General features: G+C 37.8%; 1 protein-coding gene across 2 annotated transcripts; it reads right to left on the bottom strand.

The window, feature by feature from the left end:
* Nucleotides 1-981: 981 nt before the first annotated feature.
* On the bottom strand, nt 982-24,334 carry Nemp2 (nuclear envelope integral membrane protein 2). Of its 2 annotated transcripts, XM_026389076.2 has the most exons (10): nt 24,149-24,334; nt 14,857-14,972; nt 11,697-11,928; nt 11,504-11,576; nt 10,277-10,370; nt 9,333-9,447; nt 7,396-7,621; nt 3,940-4,116; nt 2,985-3,141; nt 982-2,819 (listed from the first exon to the last, which is right to left on the bottom strand). In XM_026389076.2, exons 1-9 carry the CDS (start codon nt 24,237-24,239, stop codon nt 3,003-3,005), a joined length of 1,263 nt encoding a protein of 420 aa, XP_026244861.1. In that variant the 5' UTR covers nt 24,240-24,334; the 3' UTR covers nt 982-2,819; nt 2,985-3,002. The 2 variants fall into 2 exon arrangements, with proteins under 2 accessions (XP_026244861.1, XP_026244860.1); XM_026389075.2 differs by having other exon boundaries at nt 982-3,141.

A 24,334-nucleotide genomic window follows, 5' to 3' on the forward strand; every position in this document is an offset into this window, starting at 1 on the left:
AGGTAAGGAATTTTTTGTTAATGGAAAACATCAATGGGATCTCAGAAAAATAACATCTAGACCAGTGCTAGGGATGATGTTATATCTGAAGTATTGCTGGTATGTGACAAAATAGAATTGAAGCTTTAATGGTTTGGAGATGAAGTGTCCCCCAAAAGCTACTTTCTATATTAATGAGATGAAATGATTGTATTGTGAGAGCTGTGGCCTAATCAGTCCAGATTGGTGTTTACTGTAGGTAGGTGGGGCATGGCTGGAGGAGGTAGGTCACTGGGGTTGTTCCCTAGAAGGGTGGTTCTTACCGTGGTTCCATTTTTCTCCTTACTCTCTGTTTCCTAGTCACCATGAGGTGAGTTGCTTTTCTCCACTGCACCCTTTGGCCCTGATGTCCTGCCTCAACTTAGGCCTAGAACAATGGACTCTGCTGTCTATAGATTGATACCCCTGAAACCATGAGCTCCAAATAAACTTCCCTTCCTCTAAGCTGTTCTTGTTAGGAACTTTGGTCACAGTGATGCAAAGCTGACTAAAATAGAATCATTTCAAAATATGTATAGCAATTTGAGATTATCATGACAGCCTGGCACTTGGTTGTTGGCCTCATATTTTATGTCTTTTTTTAAAAGATGATTTCATTTTTCTAATAACTTATTTTTGGTGGATCTTACATAAGTATTACTTATGATGAACTGGGCAGACACTTTGAGAAGCACCAAGTTGATCATAGTCTACAGTATACATAGCTACAAAGGACAAAAATTGGCAAATTCAGAACATCAACAGATATAGTCATTGCTCAACTACATTATCCTTAAGGACATTTCCTAAGAAACAGAGGAGGGGAGATAGGACAGGAAAGGGAGGAAGGAAGGCAAGGAGAGAAAAACCTGTACATTGTTTTATGGGAATTAAATTTGTGATCATTACTATAAAACACCAATGTAAAAGAAAACAACATAAATACACAAAAAATATCACGAGTAATACTTTTAATTGTTTAACTTCTCACACGTACTCACATAACAGAAACTGACAAATCCATAATTTCCTCTAAAAGTGAACATGAAGAACAATATCCTGAAGATTATTGTTTTTTTTTCTCTTTTGTTAGTAGTATTTTATTGTGATGGTTACACAGGCTTGTTGGCCCACTTGGAGCTGCTGCTTTCCAATGAAGCCTCTCTCCAACCTGGCTCAGGAAGGGCCCAGCAGCTGTCCAGCTGAGACGTGCCCTGGCAGCCCCAGCAGATGTTCGTGATTCATACACACATTTCTGTACTATAAAAACTGCCTCTTGGGAGGTGAACTAAGTGAGCACAAGAATTGATACATCTGATATATTTGTAATACATCATCAATAAAATATAATTATAAAAAATAAGATTAGACTAACAAAAAATATTTTTATCCCTTATTAATACTTATAAAATAGTTATCATAAAACAGAATGGATGATATGTTTTTTAGTTTTTACAAAATCAAAGTCTATATAAAGGCACAAGTTGAATCTAGTTTTCTTTTTCTTTCTTTTTTTTTTTAAAGAGACAGTTCTTAATATTTTAAGATGTCTGGCAAAAACAGACCTGTAAACACTGACATACTGCCTCACAGAGGAAATATCATTTGAAAATCAATCTAGAAAATTCCAAATAGATAGTTACATTCTTACTTGATAATTTAGAAAAGCTTTACTAAAGTTACAGTAACAAAATTCTCTGTCTCTTCCCTGTTATCCTTTTCCTGATAATCTCATCACAGTAAAAATGGCCAAAGTTTGATTTTAAGAGAATCAACTTAACAACATCTTAACCCATAAATTATTTTGCTGTGTTCAAATCTCAAACTTGTTTTGGCATCATTCCGCTAGGGTCAAGGATTAGTTAGTTAGTTGCTCATTTCACTCTGGAGTTTAACATCATGAATCAAGAAACAAACATTTGCTCTCTGTAAAAAATATTACAAATCTGTTTGTACAAAATTATTACAAATGTATACAGCTGAACAATTTTTAAAAATGAATTTCAAATTTCACAAAAGGTTTTCTTCAATTTCAACATACAAAAAATACAGAAAGTAATTCTAATTTCTAATCCACACATATATCTAAATCTTATCAAAACTTTAAATGTTTATCACAGTTATTAAATAGGTACATTATTTAATAATAAAAAAGATGTCAACATTGTGAGAACTAGACTGTAGGCCCCTGAGTTTGTGTCTGAAGAAGTCTTCTACCTGAGTCAGGACATACTGGGGCTGGAGCTCTACCAGCACTGCCTCAAATAGCTTTGTGGTCTTGGATGAGTTATATAACCTCCTCAAACCTCAATTCTACCATCATTAGCATTTTACAAATATGTGTTCTAAGGAATATTAGTCTCATAAAAAAGGGTTCTGTGACCAAATTAAGGCAGAAACTGCTACACAATTTCTCCTTGTTTAGGAGATTCACAATGTGCATTAGTATTATTAAAGGCCCTGGAGAAGCCCTACAATATATTTGTCTAACTTTGTATCAATCTTAGTTAACCTCAGAATCCTTTCACTGACTAAAACACTTGTTGCTATCCTGTGGATCACACTTTAGAAAGCACAGGCCCAGTATATCTCAGGTCTCTTCCATCACTGGTATTGATAGAATGCAGGAAGAACAATAGTCTTTTGGCCCAGGTTGAGGGGAGTAAGGATTTAGTGCCTTGGTTTTGACAAGTCACCTGTTCATACTTACTGGTCCCTTGAAGAACAACATGATTCCCTTGTTCCTAATGAAAGACTTCAAGGTAAGTGGCAATGAACTGTCACAGAATCTTGCTGGCTACCTACAGTACAATAAGTAGCAGAACTTACTAGGAAAATAAGTTCCCTTTAATATAGATAGGTTAGTCTTCCTTTCCAGCATGGCTTTTCTCCACAACACATGCTTTTTCCACTGTTCCTTAAAACCCTTTTGCCCAACTTTAACTGCATCCTTGCCCTTTACTCACTTCCTGGCCAGAATGAAGTCAACTTGCAGGTAGACTGTCAGTCTGTAGGTTAAAGAGCTGCTCTTCCAAGAAAGCACCGCCAAGGCCATACTCTTCTTCATGCAGACGGATTTCTTCAGGTGACAGGTGGCTTGCTCCAAGAACAAACTCTGCAAATCTAGTAAGTGTTTTATGTTGTAAATAAAGTTAGTGGTATAACAAACAGAAAGGTTTATTTCTAAAATAACATGCACCCTTGCCTCTTATCCCTTTAATTAAATTTGACTCTGCATCACTAGAGGATGGCATTTACACTCTTGGTATAAACAGGGAGATGGCTTATGCAATCCTCCTAGAGACAGCTATCCAGGGAAACAGTGGAGAAGTAGACAGACTTATGAGCACCCAGGGCAGTCAAATGCAACCAACCACTCCTGTTGCTAATTCCTTCTGTTCTTCTTCTTCTTATTATTTTTGTAGTTCTGAGGATCGAACCTGGGGCCTTATGCATCCTGGGCAAGTGTTCTATGACTGAGCTATATATCCCTGGCCCTTTTTCCTATTTTTTTGTAAGTTTAAATTTATTATTCATTATTTTAATGTCAATACCTCTCATCAAATCAATATTTATTCAGACAATAGCAGCTCTATTGCAAAGTCATAGTACTGAGGAAAGAGAACTGCTACCAACTTCATCATCTGTGATCCAGGGAAGTAGTCTGTTTCTAAACTAAAGTGCCTCTCTCAAAAAGGCTTTTTTATTTTTTAAACCAGAGATTGAACCAAGGGCAAGGGCACTTAATCACTGAGTCAATCTCCAGTCCTTTTTATATTTTATTTGGAGACAAGGTCTCACTAAGTTGCTGAGTCTGGCTTTAAACTTGCCTTCTGCCTCAGTCTCCCAAGATGCTGACAACCTTATGATTTTAAAATAATTTGAACCAAGCTGTGGCCAAAGCAGCTGAGCAGAGCTTACTTTTTAGGAGCCTGGAGTCTGGAGATGGCTATCCAGGATGGGAAGTCAGGCCGGCGACAGGCTCTGCGCAGTTCCTCCAGGGCGCTGGTTGTTTCGGCATCAGCTTGTTCCCTATATTCCTCTTCAGTAAGACACTTAACCACTGGCTGTCCTGGTGTAAACCACGTCTTCATTTTCCTAAAACATGTGGCATTTGGTTGCTAGATTCCTGCCCAAGTCAATTCTCAGGATTTAGAAAACTATATATCTTAGGAATAGTAATCCCTCTCTTAAAGCCCTGTAGACCATACCTATGCTCTCCACTGTCCTTAATGATTGAGGTATACAGAACATGTGGTTTGGGCCTGATGTTTGCTTTTTTGCTTCCTGAACTATCCAATAACGTCCTAAAACCCTTCAGAAGCAAGTTCTGACACAGAATGTTAATTGTCCTTTTCTTCCTTGGTGAATTCTACTCACACAATCAGACAATTACAAGTCGGACTTATTTATGCTTGGCCTGCTGATTTTCTTGCACACTGACAGAAGCCAGCCTTTGAGATGTCCTTTTAAGGAGACCCAATGGTCTCCTTAGTCTTTAGACCAAGAAGCTGCATTTGTGGGTTATCACTTCCACCTAGTGGTGGTAATTCTCACTAAACCTAGAGAAAGAGCATATATCGCACAAAGGTCTTTTATGTATAATAATTTATATTAGTTCTTTCACAACATGCCAAGAGGCTCATGACTGGAATTTTCTTTTTCCAACCAGGAAAGTCCCAAATCTCATAAAATGTAGACATCTAAGCACTTACATATCTAATAATCTCATAAAAAGGACAATGATATTTATCAATTAGTTTTTAAAAATGTTTTGAGGTGCTTTTAAATTTAATTTAATCAGGGGTTTCCAAATCTAAATGAACATCAGAATTATCAGGAAGTTTTAAAAAACATATTTTAAGGGTTGGGATCTCAAAAATCTTTTACCATTTAAAAATCATCTGATAGTGAATGAGCTAGATTGAGGAACCACTGACATTATTTCCTTCTCCTTTTCTGAAGCCCTGGCCTGGTTTCCCAAAGGAAAAACCCTGGATTCAGCCAGAAGACTGGGGCAGATTCCTGGCTTTGAGGTTACTCACTGCATGAACCCGGGCAATTCCTTACCAGTTCTGAGTCTACTTTGCTCATATAAAAATAATAAGAGCGGTAACATCTACCTCATGAAGTCACTACAGACTAAATGACTATTTTGGGTAGTAAAGAACTTAACATAGTAAGTGGCCTATAGTAGTATTCAATAAAGATAATCAAAAGAGTAGTTATCATTTATCATTAAACTATATGGAAACAACTCTGGAAACTAGAAAGTACTATTAAAAAATCAGTGTATTATTTCTGGTTTATTTAACCTGTAAATATCCACTAATTTTTCATATAATAATTTACTAGGAGAATTTAAAGTTGAGAGTCTGTTGTACATTTTTATCATTATTGAACACACAGTAAGTGTATAAAAGAAGCATTGTGCAGGGACACACTTTGCTCTTGGCAGGTGGGTAGATAGTTACAGGGAAGGAGGAAGGAATTTCATCCTGGGTTCCTTAGGCCACAAGCCCGACAAAGGGCCAGGGATCTGGAAGTTATAGAGTGACCGAGGGACCTCTGGTCATCCCAGACACTATCTGCCTTGGGCAGATGGGCCGAGAGAGCCACTCAGTGTCAACCCCTCCACTGGCACTGCTGCCTTTTGGCCTCCACCACTCTATACAGGCAGCCTGTCCTGTCACTGGTGCATTTTAACCCTGTGACACTGCCACACATGCAGTCACCACATATATAAACTAAGTATCACCATAGAGTATCCTTCCTTGTGGCCAATTTGGTAAACATCTATTAACTTCCTCTTCCAGTCCAGTCTCACTTCCTACTCCTTGTCCTCATCAGTGCATGCCTAGCCACTGTGATACCTGAGGACGGGTTGTTTCCTACCACAGAGTCCCCCCCTTTTATCTACCCTCTGTCCCAGAAGATACCTGGGCCACATCCCACTAACACATTAGTACATTCTGGTTTGTTAGATATATATATATATATATATATATATATATATATAATTTATTTTTTAGTTATAGGTGGACACAATATCTTTATTTTATTTTCATGTGGTGCTGAGGATCAAACCCAGTGCCTCACGCATGCTAGGCAGTGCTCTACCTCTAAGCCACAACCCCAGCCCTGTTGAATATATTTTTAATTAGATTAACTGCCAACATTTAAAAATCCTAAGAAGTCACATTTAAATCCCAAACAACACTTCTAGTATTTCTAGAAGTGTTCTACTATTTCTAGAATATCTTCAATGTAGAATCCATATTTTCACAAGGCAACAATCAGCTCAAGCTGAGTGGTAACTGTGTACCCTTTTTGATAAGGGTACACTGCAGAATTTCCCACCATCTTCAGGGTTACCCTACTGCCTCACCTCTGTCTGGCACAGTATCTCCCTAGCCTCAAGCATTTGGACTTATAACTCCTGGTTAGGCAACAGAGATTAACTAAGCCACATATCAGTAAACCCTTCCACAATGTACAGAACCAGACTAGATTCCTTGGCATGGCTTGCTGATGCCCCTTAATCTGGCCCTTGCCCACCTCACTAACTACCCTGATAGCTACTGCCTCATGATGACACCAAATGGGGCTTTCTCTATGTCAGGAAAGCCCTGCAAATTTATTCACTGAGCTATTTTGGCTCATTATTTAAGATTCAGTTCAGTGATATTTCCTGCAGGAAAGCATTCCTGAACTTTCTTTATATCCCATTAGTCCTTGGGCAAGCTCTATTTTGTCACTTAAAAGGCACAGAGACATACATCTATAAAGGGACCATCGCCATCTGTGCACCTGACATGAAAACAGATCTCGGACTCTATGACTGAAGACAGACATAACAAAAGCTTTGACAACAGAATTTGCCATGTCTTTCCTTCTATACTTTGAAAAGCCTTAAGCCTTAACTTAAAACCTAAGAAAGTCCTTAATGCAATCAACTGAATAATACCTTTCAATTATTTACAAGTCATTTCTTTTTCCTAACTCTTATCTCACAAGCACAAATAATACATTAAAACAGTCTTTGGCTTTAATGAAAAGAAATGCAGAATAAAAGTAGAAATCTTTAGTAACCCAGAGCCCAAGTAATTTTGCCAATGATTTTAGTAAATTTCAAGTGAGCTCTAATTACTTTGTAAGTGGTGGTGCACCTCTGAAAGATTAATGAAGACAAGAAATGGATATGGGATGAGATGATTAGAGCTCTCTATCCTTCTCCTCTCTCAAAGTGTTATCTCCAGAGTAAATGTAGTTAATTATGAAATAAAATATCACATGTTATAAAAACAAATCCCCCAAACAACAAAACCAGAACTCAATTTGTCAAATTTATGGGGAAAAAAAAAAAAGATTACACACCACTTCACATAACTGAATACTTTCATTGGGTAGTGCAGACTCCCAGAGGACATAAGGAGGATCATGACTACATAAGCAAATTGAGGCACGGCCACACCAGCATAGATTAGAACCAGGGAGAGAAGTCGTAGGGTCCACATGAGAAGACTTTTGCTCTTGTCATCAACAAGGGGTCCATGTTTGTAGCAGGCAGCAAAACTGAAAAATCCAACTACCAAAACATAGCCTGGAAAAGCAGAGGAAGGTATAATAATGTAAATCTGAATTTGAAATCTTATGTAAAAATATTGGCAAAGCCTTGACTTAAAAGTAAAATCTGTGAGATTTTAATTTTATTTTTTCCATTGAAGGTTGGGGCAGGGCGGGGGTGGAGTATACAGCTAGTTATTAGCCTTTTTTTTTTTTTTTGCAGTGCTGAACCCATGGCCTCATACATGCTAGGCAAGCATGCTACCACTGAGTTAAATCCCCAGCCCTTAGGTTGACTTTTAAAATAATACAGGATATATGGTCATTATAATAGTGATATATTAAGCATGTTTTATTTTAGCCCAATGTCATAGATGGGTAAATGTTATCATGGTTGCTTTGGTCAGAAATAAGTTACAGTAGAATTCAGACTGCTATAAACCCTATTTTTAATCTTTAAGTCACAAAAGGAAAATGTGATTTTTTTGGTGAAGGGATCAGATGATCACCTGCCTAATCTAGTGCTCAGTCCACCATTGCCTATGTGTAACTATATAATACTATGTTTCCAGTTATGATCCAATGTGAAGTGTATATTGCCTCTTATGTATCCCACCAAAAGCATTTAATTTGTATGTAACCAAACATTCACATCTAACTTCTAGTTTACAGGAAATATGGGAGAAAGAAGTACAAGTTAAATTATGCCTCATAGGAGTCATTAGATAAATCCAGAAAGTGGACATTCTATTGGGCAACTAGCTTGCTCTCTTCAGCACACTACTGTGATGAAAACAGGAATTGCTATGAATTAAGAGATTTACAAATATAACTGATACAAACTCTGGTTCTGGACTATATCCTGGCTTATACAAACCAGCCATCAAGGTGACTGGGCAATTTTAACATGGCCTGAGTAATAGATGACTTTTTGTAATTATTAATTTTTTTTAAAAACCCATAGTAGAACTAAGAGTAGAGTTCAGTTTTAGCCTGCATAAGGCCCTGGGTTCAATCCCCAGCAACTCACCCCAAAATGCCCTTTGTTTTTAGAGATGAATAGAAAAGAATTTAGAGGAGCCTACCATGTTATCTGTAATTTACTTTTTAAAATATCTTATTATGTTAACAAAGAAAATGAGCTAAAAACATAAAAATTTCAAGTAAAACAAAATATTAATTGCTTTTTTCTTAGGGGTGATAAACATGTGAGAAATTTGATGCTAAGGGTTCTCCTACTGTCCATTATTTCCTAATAAAAACAAACAAAACGGGGTTTTTTTGTGTGTGCAATGAATAAAGAAAATAAATGTTGTTTTTAGCTTTTGTTTCCAAAAAGTCAATTTTTTATTCGGCATTTATATTAAGGATTTCTCACCTTTCACATTAATACATTAAGAAAAAGTATACACAGTCAAAAGGGACACTTTGTGTGTGTGTGTGCATGTGTGTGTTTGAGTGTGTGTGCGCATTTTTTTTTAATTTGTACTTTTTAGTTACTTTTTTTACTTTCGATCATTAGCATAGAAAATTAAGAAAGATTATAGGAAAAACTGTTTAAAATGGGATCCAAATGAATTTCAATTACCAACTATGGGAATAAAATAAACAAAATATTATTTTTAATGGTACCTCCTTTAGTTCAAAATGAAAATTCTGATGCTGGAAAGAAACATAGGTCAAAAGAAGGCTTCTAGTAATTACAGATTCACCAGTAAGAGAAAGTGCTGTTTTTAATTCTTACATACCAAACATATATGTTCTGTTTTCATACCACAGCCACTTGAGATCTTCCATCAGTTGGCACACAACATAAACTGAAGCAAACCAACAACCAACCATTAGAGCCCCAAAGGTGCTATACTGTGTGTGGAAGAAAATAATAACACATTTTTTGGTTCATTCATTCTTGTAAAAATAGAAGAAAACAAACGCTTTGTATTACATCTATATCAAACTGAGCTAAAACCAATCTCAAGATTCTCTCTAGAGTCTTGCTACTCAATATGGTCCACAAAACAGCGTAATTGGCATGACATGGGAGTTTATGGGAAATTTAGGCTCTCAGACTGCTGAAACTGAATCTGCAATTTAACAAGGTCCCCAAGTGGTTTTGCACATAAAATTAGAGAAACACTATTAAAAAGAACAAATTTATCTCAAAATACTGCTGTTATTACAAACTTTAACCAGAGTAATAGCAACATTACCATCATGGATTATTATTTACTTATCCTCAACTAAGTTCAGGGCAGTATGCTTTTGAAGGTGTGCTGTAGAAATAATAATAAAGAATAAATCCCCAGATGCAGCAATGCTATTAACAAAGCCCCCAAGATTCAGCATCATGAGAGTCCTAAGTTTGGCCAAGATAAAATTTTCTCTCAATATAGAATCATAGAATCAGTCTCCTGTCACTCAGAAAGCCAACCAACCAACCACATACATACTACCTAGGAAAAAAAAAAGGTCTCAAAAGACATATTGCCATAACCTAATACTTAGGTAAATCTATATAAAATAATAAATAAAATGAACTCTCCAGAAATATTATATTTTAAAGTCAGGTAATATAGTGAAGAAACATTGTTTGAATTAGGAACTGTCAATAACATAAATAAATTGATTAGTATTTTACACCTATCAGATTACAGTTTCCATTTTTTTATTTATTGACACATATCATGCCTACCTTTGGAATGTATCTTTTCACTAACAGTAGTATAAAGACTAAAGTCATTACAACACCCAGCATAGTCCCTGAAGAGTAATAGAAAACAGGGCTTCTGTCAAGACAAGCAGATAAAAGTCAGTTCAAATGCCAAGAGCACTTTCAATATGAAAAAAAAAAAAAACATGTTCAACATGACAACAGTAGCCATGAAGAATACCAAGAAAAAAAAACTCAGAGGGCAACTCTAATTAAATCCTGTTCTTACAGTCTTGTAATTTATAGTAAATAGCTTGAAATCAGTCTTCCAATTTATAATATATAGCTTTCCATTAACTCAAAACAGGATGTCTGAGTTATCTTACGTATTCAGAATGTGATCTGACAACAGTAATTGAGCACCTGCCAGGTAGCAGGCACTTATCTTAGAGTTTTACATGTATTTTTAGTTATCTATGTCTAAGTTTTATAGAGGAAGAAAGGCATCAGGAAATTAGAAGACCTTCCCAAATATACACTAACTGGAGGATTCAGGATTGCAGCCCAGCTCCTTGGAGTCCAAGCTTTACTTTTCCTGCTCTATACGAGTTGTCTGGTTTATAAAGCTTGTAGATGACATTAAGCATATTTAATTGAACCAAGGATAAGCTCAAAAATGAACACTGTTAAGAATGCTTGAAAATGTTGGATATTAACTAGCATGAGAAACTTAAAAAGTGCAATATTGGAAAGAGATTGATTTTTTCACAAATGAAATTGCAAGAAATGAAAATGTCAGAATAACATGCTTATTCAAGAGTCAGATATTTGTTATATTCAACTTTATATATCTGAGCCACAAATCTAGGAGGCAGCTCTAATGAAATAGAGTGAGGCACTTGGCATCAGAAAACCTGAGTATGAATCTGGGCCCTGATAAGAACCAGTTGTACGATGATGGATGTTGTTTTTCTCATTGATAAAATGAGAATATACAGAGTTTACATAGTTGTTATGAAAATCTAATAAAATATGTTAACACATAAAATAATGCATATAAAAGCACTTTGTACTTTACACATACCATGCTATACAAATAACTGTTGCTGTCTTTAAAGATCTTTCAGACACTATGTTCAGACCTACTGTTTGCAAAACCTAAAGCAAGAACAAAAATGCACAATGGTGTAAAAATATTTACAACAGGGTCGAAAATGACCTATAACCCATTTAAGTCACAAAGCCAAGAATGTAAAAATGAATACTCACTGACTCAAGGTCTTTGCATAAAAGAAAAGGAAAATGCCTGCCACAAATACAAGGAAAAGTTTGAAATCCACAACTGAAATAAAAAAAGACAAACACACAAAAAACATTTTGTGTCAATATACTTTTGTTGGTAAAAGAAGAGACATGTCACTTAAACTGAATCCAGAAAGTCAAATGTAACTAACAAACTTACTCTTTCGATTCACTCTTATTGTATAAATAAATATTTCCCTGACAGGATTCACAGAGAAGCACTTGGTTTCCTCGTATGGACTGATGATTATAGTTATTTCATTAGATTCTTTTGGTGCCCAAAACTTATGAATAACACATTTGATAAAAGTCAGAATTGTTTCTGGATACTGGCAATTACGCATTTCTGTGATATATACAATACTGAGCAGGCCCGGACTGGTAATTTTCACCTATAAAACAAAAGCAAAGAAATTCATAAATACAGAAGTAAAAACTTCTCATAAACTTCCTAAAAACATTAGCAGAGGAGTAAGGAGAACCCAACACTTGTTTAAGGGAGAACACACAGATGCACATGGTCATGTACTGAGCCCAGGATCCAAATGGTGGATCCTACACATCTGCATTTAATCCAAACACACATTGGCATTTTTGAAAGTGGATATTTCTTCCTCTCTTCTAGCAAGTCTTTGTGATCAAGAGACACATAAGGGACCTTAAAGGCTCCTGGAACCCTATTTTATGTATACTGTTGTCCTCCACCCTACCTCAGCTAATCACTTTTATAGTCACACCCTGGTTCTGTCTGTACCAAACTGTAGCCCCTCCATGTGCTACATTTCATGCTTCTTTCAATGCCCTGACTATAATACAGACCAGAACATCTTTCTCCTGATCCTTACACCTTGGATGTACTCAAGTCCCTTCTTACCCAGCAAAATTCCATGCATAAGCCATTCCCTTCCATGTATCCTTAACTCCTTTGTATCCCTCTTGATTTATCATACTCACCTGGAAAATCCAACTCTGCATCTATTCCACTCTTGCATTTGTGCCACAAAATATGCTATGGAAATGCACAGTGGTCTTAATTTGAATACATGACAGTGAACTTGAAGTAGGACCTAAAAGCTACAGTCATTCATACCTCACATCCCTCTGCATTCACATCACCCTCCTCAATTTTCCAACACCTTTTCCCCATGCTCATTCTCAGATGATGATCCTTCCTACTTCACTAAAAATGGAAGAAATCAGCAGTGAATGTCAATCAGCTCCTATTCCCCTATCTACCCATCTGTCAGCATCTGTGGGCACATGCTCTGTTTCTCACCAGTTGGGAGAAAATTTCTGTCAGAGGAAATTAATACACTCCCTTAATGGCAAGCCCCTGACTTGTGCACCAGATCCTGTCCTTTCCCTACTCAAGTACACCTCACGAGCACTTCTTCCCTCTTTACTAGGTCATTTCTATGAACATGCCACATGCTGCTATTTTTTCCATTTAAAGTAGAAAAACAACTTCCTATGGACTCCACTTTTCCCTTTAGCAATCCATTATTTTGCCTCTCACTGCAATAAAATTCCTTTAAAAAGTTGCTTATGCCTGCAGTCTCCAGTTCTTCTCTTCCCATTCTCTCTTTAACCCACATCAACCGGCTTTCACCCTAACAGGTTGTCCTGATTACATCACTAGTGCCCTCATATGTCTCAACTGCTTACCAATTGACTTGTAGCCCTTTTATTGGACCCACCATTGGCACTTGGTGCTGCTTATCATTCCCTCTCCCTGTTTCACTTTCTTAGGGCTTTCAAGACACTTCCTTCTTCACTTATTGTTCCTTCTTTCCCCTCTGCAAGCTCCCTTACTTCTTTCTGACCTCCTAATATAAGACTGGCCCAGGCTCATCTCTTGGTCCTTGCTACAGTCTGGATATGGCTTGAGTGTATTTACTAGAGTTCATGTTTTGGGGGCTGGGCCCCTAGTGTGGCAGTGCTGAGAAAAGGTGGGACCTTTAAGGGATGGGGCCTAATAGGAGCTCAGTAAGAGAGAAGCTTTGTATGGGGTTAAGCTAGATGTCTTGTGGGACCCCTGAGTTCTCTCCAGAGCAAGTTTTTATAAGAACAAACCTAACCCCTGAATCACTCACATGAGTTCTGATATCTCCATGTTTTATATTTCATAGTTTTAAGTAGACCGGTAGATAGAAACAGATTTATGTGCAGGGATATAGGTGTGGATGCATACACATGATGGTGATATTCTAGTAGTAATGGACACACCTAGTGCTGAATGCACCCTGGAAAAAATTATGACTGCAGGGTTGGGTCTAGGAAACTACAACATGAGCCTGAAACATTTTTGTTTGCTAGAAAATATGTAGTGCTTGGGCTGGGTTGTAGCTCAGTGGTGGAGTACTTGCCTCCTGTGTGTGAGGCACTGGGTTTGATCCTAAGCATGCCATAAAAGTAAATTAATAAAATAAAGGTATTGTGTCTATCTACAATTAAAAATATTTAAAAAAGAAAAAGAAATATGTAGTACTCAAAGAGATGATAGACACAAGTTAAAAAAGACACTGAGATGGTTTGAAAGAGCACCATACTCACCAAATCTAGGACAATTTGAGTATCAAAAGAGGTAATGGATTATAGTCTATTGAATGAATTTGACACTTTATGAGAATACCTGGATATAAATAAATTAATAAATAGAAGGAGGAAAAACTCTTCCCTAGTAGAATGCCAATGAATGTAAAAAGAATAATGGAATTAGAAAATCATCTGATAAATATGATGATGATAGGCAAGCATCCCTAGAGGCTAGAAAGTTGATGAGGAACAGAATATATACACAGTCTCAAATTATCTCTTCAAAAAACTCATTCATTAATAAAAGAAAAATAGGAAATTTAAAGTGGAAGGCCTTGGCAGATACCACCTTAAACAAGTGATCAAAGTGTTGTATATATTTGTAGTATAAATCAATATCATGTGCCTCCTGATAAGAATTTTCTAGTTATCTCCTCAGTCTAGAACACTCTTTTCTCAGATACCCTCTTGGTAACTCACTTCACTTAAAAATTTCTTAATGATACCTTATCAATAAAACTATTCTGATGACTCCCTTTAATATCATAGCTTCAACACTATATTCGCTTGGATGGTATATTCACTGAGAGTGGTCTAGAAAGGAGCTGGAGAAGTAGGCAGAGGAGTTAACATACTCTTTCCACACCACTGCTCCTTGAGCCGCTCTATGTGATCTTCGAATCAGCTTCATCCTGACACTCGGCTACATGCCATACAAAATGTACTTTTTATTCTTACATTTTAACGCCCTGTCCTTAAGACATGATTTAAAAGTAGGCTCCTACCTGCACAGATGACCACAGAGATGTCCACTCCATTTGGGAATTCTGATTGTAGCAGTAACATTTTGACTCAGAAGTTTGAATAAAATCCATCTCTTTCAAAACTTTACATCTTGGAACTAAGAGATGAAAAAAATGTAATCTCTTAAATATTTAATTGCCCAGAATCTTTTTTTTTAATTATTCGAAAAGAGATAGTAACAGTTTTAACATTCTGTGACTAATAAATTTTTCTATAAGGTAATTTTAGTCCTTTGGTCTTCATGACCTAGCAGGACACAGAAAATATCCTAGTCCAGTGTAAAGGCTCTTATGACATGGAGGGCACTACACAGGCATAGAGAGTAAGCATGTCTTCAGTCCTGAAGCAGAGGCCAGCAGTTAAGGGTAGCTTCTCAGAAAAAGTGAAATACAAATGGATGATTGGAAACAACAAGACAGTCAGGCATTGAGGGTGGCAAATATGTAGGAAATCATGGGAGTAGTCCAGTTGAGGGATATCTAACTGATATATTGGCATAGGAACAAGAATCCTATGGAGGGATACATGGAAACATCTCAACATTTGCTGTTGGAGAGGTGAGCAGTGCTTACTTCACACAAAGAATGTGAATTCATCCTGAAAGCAGAGCACTGAAAGATTTTAGGAAATATCAGAGTCTCAGCAGGAAACTGCTGGCAATCAAAAGGAATTAAACAGTTCAGAAAGGGTTAGGTAGTGTTAAGGCACCAATCATAATGCACTGTTCCAGGCACCAACAACAGCAGGAAGCACCTGATACAGCAAAGAAGAGCCCATGTTACTGGAGCTCTGAACTAAGTGAGGAGGGAGAAATAACAGATTCAACAGCTCTTAGGAAATGAAACCAACAGGCTTTGGAGGTTCATTGGGTGAAGAAGTAAGATAATATGAAGGTATCTTGTGAATGGAAAGATAGTGAAGCCCTTTCCACAGAAAACAAATACTAGAAAAGAAGTAAAGCTGGTGAGAGGAATGTGGGATGAGTTCAATTCTAGACACATATGTACCCAGTTTTCACTGGTGAAATTAAGTGAAAATGGGCAGGTCCATAGCATAAGTGAAATTTGGCTGGAGATGGCTATAGAAACAAAAATATGAGTATGCATGTACACAAATATATGTTGTATACCACATATAATAATTACACACTTATGATACTACATATCTATATGAGAGAGGGGTAGGGGGGAAATAAGTGCTATAATTATAGAAAGTTAATGTGGTAAATGCTAAAATACATAAATAAATAAATGGGGGTCATTCTTCTGTGACCACTTCTGTTTGGATGTGAAATTTAGTAAGTTCTTCTGAATCCAAGACAGAGTATCAAACAGGAAATATCTCCCAAATAGGAAACAGCTATAGGAAATACTCTTGGTTCCCCAGAGAAATGGGTCTGATATCCAATACCTAACTCCTCTGAGGAAAGTATGGTCTGCTATTTCTACAGAAAAACCTAAAATGAAGCTAGAACAACCTGCTATACCAAAGCTGGGGAAGGAGTGGTTAACCAGCAATAACTACTCAACAATTATACCTATTTAGGGAATAATCTTGAATAAGCTCTGATAGTTTCCTGTTCTGGTTTGAAATATCCTTGGCATTAAAAATTGGACCATGAAGTTGGGGAAGACAGACTTGGGGAAAGGACCCTGAGAAAGTCCTGCCTCCTGAAACAGTAGCATGAATGTCAGAGTTCTTAGGAAGATACATGAAATGGTAAAATTGTATGAGGACCCACGATATTCCCCTGTGACAGTTATGTTCTTTCATTTTATTCTTAAATTTATGATGAAATGCATGGATCTTAAAATATATCAATGAATTTTGCAGTTTAAGAGCCTGAGATGTAAACTCAGGAATCCATGTTAAGAGCTGTTTTAAAGCAGCACAAGAAGGAAGCTCGAGAAGCTCTCTGTTAAGTACAGGAAAATAAAATAAAAATACATTCTTGTATGGTCTATCTGTGCACAAGAGCCCAAAGGACAATACTAGAACACTCAGAGCAGCCTATGCTGAAACATTCTTGAGCATGTCTGAGATGTACCCATCTCCTGGCCAAGGGCAGTGGCAGGGGAAGAGCAGATTGGGGCAGGGAAGGGCTGACAGTTGGGTATAGGCAGGAAGACAGCGCAAAACTGCAAGAACTTAAGCCCTCACCTGGTGAGCAGCAGAGGAGGAAGAGGGAGGTTTCTGGACTGGCCTTCCCCATCCCACATTCTGCCTCTGCACAGCATCCTATGGGGTCTTTTAGCCAGAACCAGGGTTAAATGGGGAAGCTAGAGTTAAGAACTTTGTATTGGGAATCGTCAAAAGATAAGAGAGGTGTATAAATGCCACATTTTTAATCCATTCATCCATTGAAGGGCATCTATGCAGCACTAAAAAATGACAAAATCATGGAATTTGCAGGGAAATGGATGGCACTAGAACAGATTATGCTTAGTGAAGCTAGCCAATCCCTAAAAAACAATTACCAAATGTCTTCTTTGATATAATGAGAGCAACTAAGAATAGAGCAGGGAGGAAGAGCAGGAAGAAAAGATTAACATTAAACAGAGACACGAGGTGGGAGGGAAAGGGAGAGAAAAGGGGAATTGCATGGAAATGGAAAGAGACCCTCATTGTTATAAAAAACTACATATAAGAGGTTGTGAGGGGAATTGGAAAAAAAACAAGGAGAGAAATGAATTACAGTAGATGGGATAGAAAGAGAAGATGGGGGGAGGGGGGATAGTAGAGGATAGGAAAGGTAGCAGAATACAACAGTTACTAGTATGGCATTATGTAAAAATGTGGATGTGTAACCGATATGATTCTGCAATCTGTATTTGGAGTAAAAATGGGAGTTCATAACTCACTTGAAACAAATGTTTGAAATATGATATGTCAAGAGCTTTGTAAAGTTTTGAACAACCAATTAAAAAAAAAAAGATAAGAGAGGATCTACTGATGTTGGAAGGAGTATGTTCAGTGAGGGAAATGAAGGAACTGAGGTCTCAGGAAACCCGGAACATTACAGAAATATTCACTTCTAGCCAGTTATTTCAACATCACATGTACTCAATGCTAGGGGCACTTTTCTTAGGGATGCCTCCAGGACCCTCCCTATAACTCCTCTCTTAGTGAAGCCTACTACTTCAAGGGCTGAATCAATTCCCACAGAAAAGTTCCCTTTTTTTAGAGGTCTGAAAAAATACTCATTGTGGGACCTAAGCTTTGTAAATAAGTGCTACCTTAAAATGGAGTTTTTTGCATTTGATCCTAAGACTATCTTCTAAATCATTTGATACCTGTAGCTCTTTAACCAAGAGCAACATAATGCTATTCAAATTTAATGCAATAGTTTGAATTTGGGAGTAAATATTTCTGTTATCCATGTCACATTTTATCTTGCATTTGGATTACAGTAGCAGCCTCCTGCTTCCAGAAGGAGCCCTACTATTTCCTCCACAAACTATTCTACAAACAGCATAAAGATCTTTTATCTCCTATTACATGATAACAAAATTTAACCTCCCTTCCAGGGACAAAAGTACCCCTATGACCTTCTCTCCTCCACCTCTCTCCCACTCAACTGCTCCAGCCACATCAACCCACTGATCCTCCTCTAGGTGCTAGTTCACCCTGCTTCAATTTTCATTTGCAACCAACCTTCTTTCTCCAGATATTGGCAGAGCTTGTACTTTCCAATAACTGATGTATTTGTTCCAATATCACATTCTTAGGAAGGACCTCTCTGATCCACTGTCTAATATTGCATACCCAAGCACTTTTACCTGCATTCTTCTGATTCTGCTTTATTGTTTTCATAATACAAATAGACTTATTGGCTCACACTGTCTTCCTGTGGACTTTGGGACAGCATGCATTTCATTACTATATCCCACAGCACTTAGATATTTGTTGTGTGAGTGTGTGTGCGTGTAGCAATTTAAGAGGATAAGAGGATTATTTGAATGGGTATAGTCCAGCCACAGAAAGTCCGACCAGTTTTGGTTAAGAGCTTGGCCAGTGCCAGTTAGCACTCCTGATGCAGCAGGACACCCTCTCCAGCCTTGTTGGAAGCCACAGGCTACACCTCCCTCTACCTACTTTATTACTGGTGTACCCTTAAGGAGAGGGTTGAGCCTATAACTCTTAATAGCCTCTGGTTAGGGAACATCTTCTAGCTCCTCATCAGATACTTGAGGGTAGAGAAAGCAAAAAGCAGCATTAATCTTGGCTTTGTTTTCTTCATATGCAGTCCATCAGTGTACTCTGTGTAAGCGACCTCCTGGTTAGAATAAAAGAACTTGCTCTGAATCTTCCTTCCACCTCCAGATTAAGAAATGTACATTACTTAAAAGTATGTTGCCTCCCCAGAAATTCTCAGGTAGCCTCTGGCCATAGAGATGAAGCTGATGTGGAATTCACACAATGCCCAAAAGAGTAGAGACAAAGTGTCAGTATTTCATGGTGTCCTTTGGCTGCCCTCCATTCTTATCACAGTTCTCCTGAGGTGAATGTACCTTAGTCAACCCACACAGAATGTCTAAACATCTAAGCGACCAGAAACTCAGCCACAAGAAGCTACAAACCTAGCCTGAAGTGAGTCCACCCATGTGAACCATAGGCATGGGCTAACCAGACAAGACATGAAATGGGGGCTATGACAAGTTTACTTTCATAGCTGGTCCACTGCCTTCCTAGAGAGACCAGATTCTTCCACCTTAGATTGATTATAAAGGTCATATCTTTCTTAGGCTTCTCTTCCCTTCTGTAAACATCTTCTAGAGAAATTTCATTGTTTGATGATATGAAATAGAAAAATAGCCAGTTTGATTTATTTGAACTCTATTACCAATTAAGCCCTAACACTGAAGATTATGGTGCTGCTGCAGGTGCCTTCATTAGTACAGCCCTAACCTTTGCTTGTTTATTTTGCTAAAACAGAACCTCCTGAGAGCAAATATATACAGTCAGATCATAAAAACAATCCCTTTATAATGAGATCCAGGAAAAGAAAAAGAATTTCTAGGAATTTAAATATAAAAATGTGATGATAATCATTTAATCAGAAGAGAACAATATGTGCCTCTGACAGCCACTGGTTACACTTGAGATTGAAATACATTCTCACCCTGGAGGGTGCCCCATTACCGAGATATTCATTTCCTCAAACCTGATTCAGATCAGGAGAAAGATCTGGCAGCATGGGCCAACCCAGCTCTGCCACATCTTCTAAGCACTTGGGAAGGTCTGTTGAACCAACACTGAAGGTCATCCTTCCTATGGCAAGGCTGGTCTCTACACCCTGGAATGAGCACCATCTTCCTTAACTCCCTGCAGTTCTCAGCAGGTTCTCTAGGGATTAGTTATCTACATAAGCACAGGATTCAAGTCAGGATTACCAGAACCAATGAGAGAGATCCCTCAGTTCATTTTAAATACCATTCAATTTATAAACATCCAACAAATATAATTTTAGGACATTAATGGTTCCCCTTCACCTGTGGTTTCACTTTCAAGTCTCAGTTACCTATGATCAACTGTAATCCAAAAATATTAAATAGAAAATTCCAGAAATAATTCATAGGTTTTAAGTAATTTTTGTTATAATATAGTTATAATTTTTCTATTTTTATTAGAAGCTATTGTTATTAATCTCTGTGCCTAATTCATAAATTAAACTTTATTGTTAATATTATGTATGAGGGAATATTATGTATGAGCACATATGGGTTTTAGTACTCTTTGCAGTTCCAGGCATCCACTGGGAGACTTGGAACAGTATATTCCCCCTCTGGATAAGGGGGTACTATTATACATATCTGATATTAAAAAGGGACAGCTACATATACCCCATTTTTTAAAATATTTTTTTAGTTGTAATTGGACACAATATCTTTCTTTTATTTATTTATTTTTATGTGGTTCTGAGGATTGAACCCAGTGCATCACACGTGCAAGGTGAGCATTCTATATTCTATCTCTGAGCCACAGCCACAGTCCCAATGTCCCCCATTGTAACAAGTTAAATTTCAAATTACTCCTTAATATTTTTGTCCTTTATTAGTTTTTCTAAACAACTACATATATATTTAAGTTAAAGAGTTTCTCCATACATAATGGTAAAAATATTCATTTGAATCTTGAGAAAAAAACAAAGTGTACTTAAGCTTACTAACAGAATATTCTAAGAATAAAAAACACAAACACTTCTCAAATCTTAGCAGATCTTAAACCGCCTCCCATATAAAAAATATTTCACCAATGTTTCTCCTAACTTAACCTTCCATGGTTCTCATATGGAAAAAAAAAACTATCCTCAAATGAAATTACAGCAGAATAATAATATATATAAATGTACTTGTCACATTATGCTGCCATTTTCTCCATTTTACCTGAAATTATTGGGGGGGGGGCTGGCAAAGAAGGAGAGGGAGAAGAGCAGAAAAAACAAAAAGTAAAAAGTTCTAATGTGAGCTAGGGTGTAGGTCAGTTGGTAGAATGCTTGCCTAGCAAACCCAGAGGCACTGGGTTTGATCCTCAATAAATGTTTTTTTAAAAAGTGTGCATCTACTATAAAAAAAAAAAAGCTCAAATGCAAACAGTTGCAGATGGAGCTGGGGATTTTTTGCTTAGCTTTTTATTTTAAAATTTTTTTAATTTTTAATTTTAATTTTTTAAAATTCACATTTTCAAAGGTGTTAGTTGAAAAGGTAACTTCTCTATTCTATTAACCCAGTTTGTTTTTCAAACATGAAACTGAAAATAAGAGTTGATGATAACGTACATTCAGGTTTGGTTTTAACTGCCAGGTACAGATTTTCCTTTGCATGGATGAATGTGGAAGCTGTGAATATGAAGAGACTTACTGGTATAATCTAGGCCTGGGGAGCCATTTCTATGACCTGAACTTCATTTCAGGAAACACATGGTTTCTTGTGACCTCACCCACTGGTTACAAATTACGGATGACTGTTAGCTTGAAGTTTTTTTTCTTCTCAGCCAGACAACTACCTACCTGTGCTTCCTGTGCCAACTGCCTCTTTCTTCCAAATGAGGTGACAGAAAGCTGGTTTTAGTCTGAATGTTCTCCATTTCATAGATGGGTGTGTATGTACAGACAGAATTTTACAATAGGAAGGAATCTTAAGTATCATCAAATACAAGTTTCTTGTGTTATAGATAGGCCCTACTTTACAGAAGAAAGTACAATAGTCCTCCCTTATCTGCAGTTTCACTTATTGAGGTGTCAGTTACCTGTAGTCAACTGTGATCTGAAATTATGAAATGGTATAAATGGAAAATTCCAGAAGTAAACAATTCATAAGTTCAGATAACTTTTATTACAGTATATTGCTATAATAATCTATTTTATTAGTTACTATTGTTATTCTCTTTCTGTGCCTAATTGTATAACTTAAACCTTATCATAGGTATGTATATATAGAAAAAAAACCACAGCACATAGGGTTCAGTACTGTTTCGGGTTTTAGTTATCCACTAGGGTTTTGGACCATATCCCCCATGAACAAGGGTGTTTACTATACCAACTATTTCATCTTGATATTCCTCATAAAACCAAAGTCTTTTAGAAAAGCAATGGTTCTTTTTTTTTTTTTTTTAAGTTGTAGATGGACATAATACCTTTATTTATTTATTTTTTACGTGGTGCTGAGGATCAACCCAGTGCGCCTCCTACATGCGAGGCAAGTGCTCAACCACTGAGCTACAGCCCCTGGAGCAGCAGTGATTCTTAGACTTAGTCTAATGCAGCACAGAACAGTGGATGCTTCTTTATTCACATTGAAAGCCTACTTGCAAAGGCAAGTCTCACTAGATAGCAACAGAAGTAGCCAATTTTCTTAGTTGCAGATTAAAATTTAACCAACTCAGTGGGCATCCTGAAAGTTGAAGGTAGAATAGAAGCCTTGGTAACCCTTTATGTATGTCTTTGAATAGTAAAATTAAGAACCCTTACCACCAAGTATAACAACACAAGAACTTCAAAAACATTGGTTTCATTGAGGCAAATAAAAGTGAAGAAAATACTGAAACTATCCAGCAATACAACAACTTCATTTTACTGTTGAGAAAACTGTATAAAGACTATGTGCCTGGATCAAGACTACACACCACAATTGTTGCATGAAATGTAATAACTCAATTAGAGCTCAAGGTTCTGGGTGCTGGTCTAGAGCTACTTCTAATTTTCTAGCTGCTGCCATAACAAGACAGAAGTTAGAACTTCCTTAGACAGAAGTTCTATTTTTTTTTCATTTCCTAATCTGTAAAATGGGTATATAAATGGCAACTACCCAAGGGGACTTCTATGGGTATTAAATATGGTAGACAATGCAGTTTAAGCACTTTTAACACTCTCTAGCACAAAGAGAACTGGTATATATAGTTCCCCAAGGTGTAACTCACTGAATGATACCTACCTAACCGTTAGACAGCTGTGAAAGATGCTAATAAATACATAAATAACCCTGATCTTGAGTGGTTGGAGTTCAGCTAAGAGAACATACTTGGCAGCCTCCCTTGCAATCAGGAATGACCCCAACGCAATGAGCGGAAGTTGGTGGACAGTACATCCAGGAAATCTTTTCAAGGATGTTAAATGAAACAAACATTGAGCTCAGGGCAAATTACTAGTTATAGAGACAAAATTCGAGTTTCTAACTTTGTGCCAGGATCCTCAGAGCACTCCCGGGGTTGCCTGTAACAACACTGCGTGCTGCTGTCAGTTCTTTCTCCCATATGCCAGGCATACATTAAACACTACCATGGGTTGTCATCGTCCGTGACCCCCTGTCACAACAGTCAGGGCAGGGGGATTTCGGCCCCATTCTAAAGCTGAAGCTCTTTGCTTCTCTAGTCTTTTGAGTTTTAAAGAAATGGCTATAAATATAACAAGATTTTAGACATAAATTGAAGTGCTGTACAAAAAGCCCCGTATTGAAAATAAGGAGTCTAGGGCCAGCTGTGCCAGTGAGTAGCTGTGTGACCCTGGACAAAACATCTCCGAGTTTCGTTGCTTCTGTAAAATGAAAAACTGAGCCAGGCTTTGAACCGCGCGGCTGCTTCTATTCCTCAAATCACAAAATGTCCAAATGGCAGCAGAGACCACAGGGGAACCCAATAAGGCGGGAAGGCAGCCCCGCCCTAGTGTAGGCCGCGCCCGGGAGTGACCCGGAGGCCGAGGGAGGAGCGTCCACCCCGCCAGGCGAGAGCGCGCCCTTGAGCCGGAAGCGTGCGCCCGCCGCGTGTGCCCGCGGTTACCTGACAACGCCGCGTCCTCGGCGCCCGCGGGCAGCGTGGCTAGGGGCGGCAGCCACAGCAGCAGCCACCATCGCCCCGACAGCGGCCGCATCCCGCCGCGGCCCCGGCTCCGCGCGGCCCTAGCCCTTGGGGGCCGGTTCCGCCCAAGGCGGTGGAGATGGCGCGCGCCCCTTAGGAGCCCGAAGG

This window comes from Urocitellus parryii, chromosome 1 (genome assembly GCF_045843805.1).
Source record: "Urocitellus parryii isolate mUroPar1 chromosome 1, mUroPar1.hap1, whole genome shotgun sequence".
NCBI lineage: Eukaryota > Metazoa > Chordata > Mammalia > Rodentia > Sciuridae > Urocitellus > Urocitellus parryii.